Genomic DNA, 2386 nt, shown 5'->3' with positions numbered 1-2386 from the left:
GGGGCGGGGCGCCCGGCCCAAACACCACCTTGGGAAGCACCCCGCCTCGGGCGCCCCGCGAGGCAGCGGCCACCGGGCCACAGCTGGAAACGTTGGGCACAGGCAGGCCAGCGGAGGCAGAAGCAATATTGTACCACCGCGTTCGGATGACCACGCCGTTTGGGTGGCGTAAGATCACCTGTCGGGCACTTGTGGCACTGGGGTTCGGTCGAAATTTGCACGCGGGTGTAGTCCAAGTCAGTTGAAGGGTATGCTCGAGTAGAACAGGCACACAGGAGGATGATATCGCACAGCGGGTATGATAGGAAGGAGCGAGAAGAGAACCTCAAAAAGTGTGGTGCATTTGCTGCTGGGAACTGTGAGAGTTCAGTACACTTCATAATTGAGAGCAGTAATTTGGGTCACGAGCAATTTTTGATGTTGTTCGAGGCTGTGCAGCGCTGCAACCGGCAGGAGTGGTTGTGCCGCCAGGGGTCGTCACGGTCAATGAGTCAATGCTCTATCTTTATGCACGTGCACGGTAAGCCAGAGGTTCAGCGTTGTACATGGACGATTTTTTATGGGATTTTTTTTTGCGTAATACAACGACTCCTCTGAAGCACCATCTGCAAACGCGCTCAAGCAGCCGCCGGCCGCTCCCAGGAGCGGTTGAGTGCTTTCATTGATGTTTACTGTCTTTTCCAATAGTACCAGCATAGTGACCAACATCCATCCGCTAAGCACACGAGTTGCTTGTCAATCCACCAAAGCAGCAAGATACTCACAAACTGACATGGCAGGTGCGGGAATGCACAACTAGTCGTGCACATCTTCAGCTGGGACACACTGTATTAAAAAAAACAAGCAGTGCTTCTTAAAAACATTCAAGCAGGTTGTAAATAATCTTGGCCACAGGGTATCCATCTACCAGGCGCAAGAATCAGCCAACCACTTCAAGTTGTTTGAAATACACGCATCTTGTTGTGGGGTGCAACGTGCTCGACCCACTTGTGTTGAAGAATTATTTGCAGCAAGTATGAACGATGGCCTGATAGCGCAATACGCATGGCGGCATGCTTGCCAGCATGCCTAGCAGGATGGGGTGTTCACGAGAGCTGCGCTCGTACGTGCTGCAGTGCCCCGTTGTTCACACGCGTGCTCGTGCTTCGAGGTGCACATGCCCAAATACACAAGCACCCCACTGCACGCATACCGAAGCGGACGCAGGGAAATCTGCGCATTTCAGGAAGGCCATCGGAACCAAATCGAGGCTGCATCATGAGCATTTCAAGTGCGTATGCACCCGCTCGCCACCATATTGCACGTGGGGCTGTGTGCAAACAACGCTTGGCTAGCAATACAGGTGCCCTGAACGCCATCCTCGTCCCTGCGACGCGCAGCCCGTTCGCAGGCCCTTCCAAGGGCGCTCCTGTGGCCCCTGTCATGCCTGAGCAAACTCGAAGATGAGCTCCGCCGCGCGGCGCGGGCCCGGCGTCCGTGCACGCAGCCGGCGGCCCATCTCCGCGGCGCGCGCGCGTGTGTCCTCGTCAGCAAGCAGCTGCTGCACTGCCTCGGCGAGGTCGGCTGCTGTGAAGTTCCAGGGGTCGAGCTGAACCAAGGCAATGCAGGGAGGGGTGGTGGAGAGGGTGAGGAGGTGCACCATCAGGACCCAGCAGGGCTGCGTGGGCATCATTGACGGCCGCCCATCATTGATGCCTGTTTCATGACCCCTACAGCCCTGTCGACGAGCACCTGCGTCTCAGCAGCACACACACAGACACTTTGAAAGCAGCTTGCGTCGCCACATGCATCTTGACCCGCCCACCGCACCCCTACTGCTCCCACCAGAAACAAAAAACCCACCATGGTGCCGAGCCCCTTGTTGACCACGTGCATTGCGTTGATGGGCTGGTCGGCAAAGTAGGGCAGCACCACCAGCGGCAGCCCCGCGGTGACGCCCTCGTAGGTCGAGTTCAGGCCGCCGTGGGTCACAAACAGCCGCACAGCCGCGTGGCCCAGCAGCGCCTGGCAAGATTGTGATGTTGAAGGGTTGCTGAGTCATTTTGTGCAAAGAGAACGTGTGCGTTGCAAATCATGACGTGTTGAAGTGATTCCCACGCCCGTGACACAGCATGGAGCGCAGCTCAAACCACCCCATGTTGTTTTGACCTTGCTCTCACCTGCTGCGGCGCCCACGCCAGCACCTTTGCGCGGCCGCCCGACCACTCCGCCACGTCCTCTCCAGGCAGGAGTTCTTGGCAGTCCTTGGGCAGGCTCCACACAAAGCTGGCGCCCTCCATCGCCTGGATGGCCCCCACGATGGCGTCGATCTGCGCCTTGCTCGGCTTGGCCACGGTGCCGGTGGCAATGTACACCACAGGACGGCCCGCGTCTGCAAAACGCGTTT

At 57.9% G+C, this 2386-nt stretch overlaps 1 protein-coding gene across 1 annotated transcript in view; it reads right to left on the bottom strand.

The window, feature by feature from the left end:
* Positions 1 to 1420: 1420 nt before the first annotated feature.
* MNEG_4185 (UDP-glucuronosyltransferase 3A2) overlaps positions 1421 to 2386 on the bottom strand; it is a gene marked incomplete at both ends in the record, with an annotated part of 3442 nt that continues 2476 nt past the window's right edge. Inside the window, 3 exons of the mRNA XM_014047335.1 lie at positions 1421 to 1588; positions 1843 to 2004; positions 2160 to 2371. Coding sequence (XP_013902789.1) covers positions 1421 to 1588; positions 1843 to 2004; positions 2160 to 2371 — 542 coding nt within the window. The remainder of the gene's footprint in view (positions 1589 to 1842; positions 2005 to 2159; positions 2372 to 2386) is intronic.

Source organism: Monoraphidium neglectum (assembly GCF_000611645.1).
Source record: "Monoraphidium neglectum strain SAG 48.87 unplaced genomic scaffold scaffold00567, whole genome shotgun sequence".
Classification (NCBI taxonomy): Eukaryota; Viridiplantae; Chlorophyta; class Chlorophyceae; order Sphaeropleales; family Selenastraceae; genus Monoraphidium; species Monoraphidium neglectum.
This window is presented reverse-complemented; position numbering and strand designations above follow the sequence as displayed.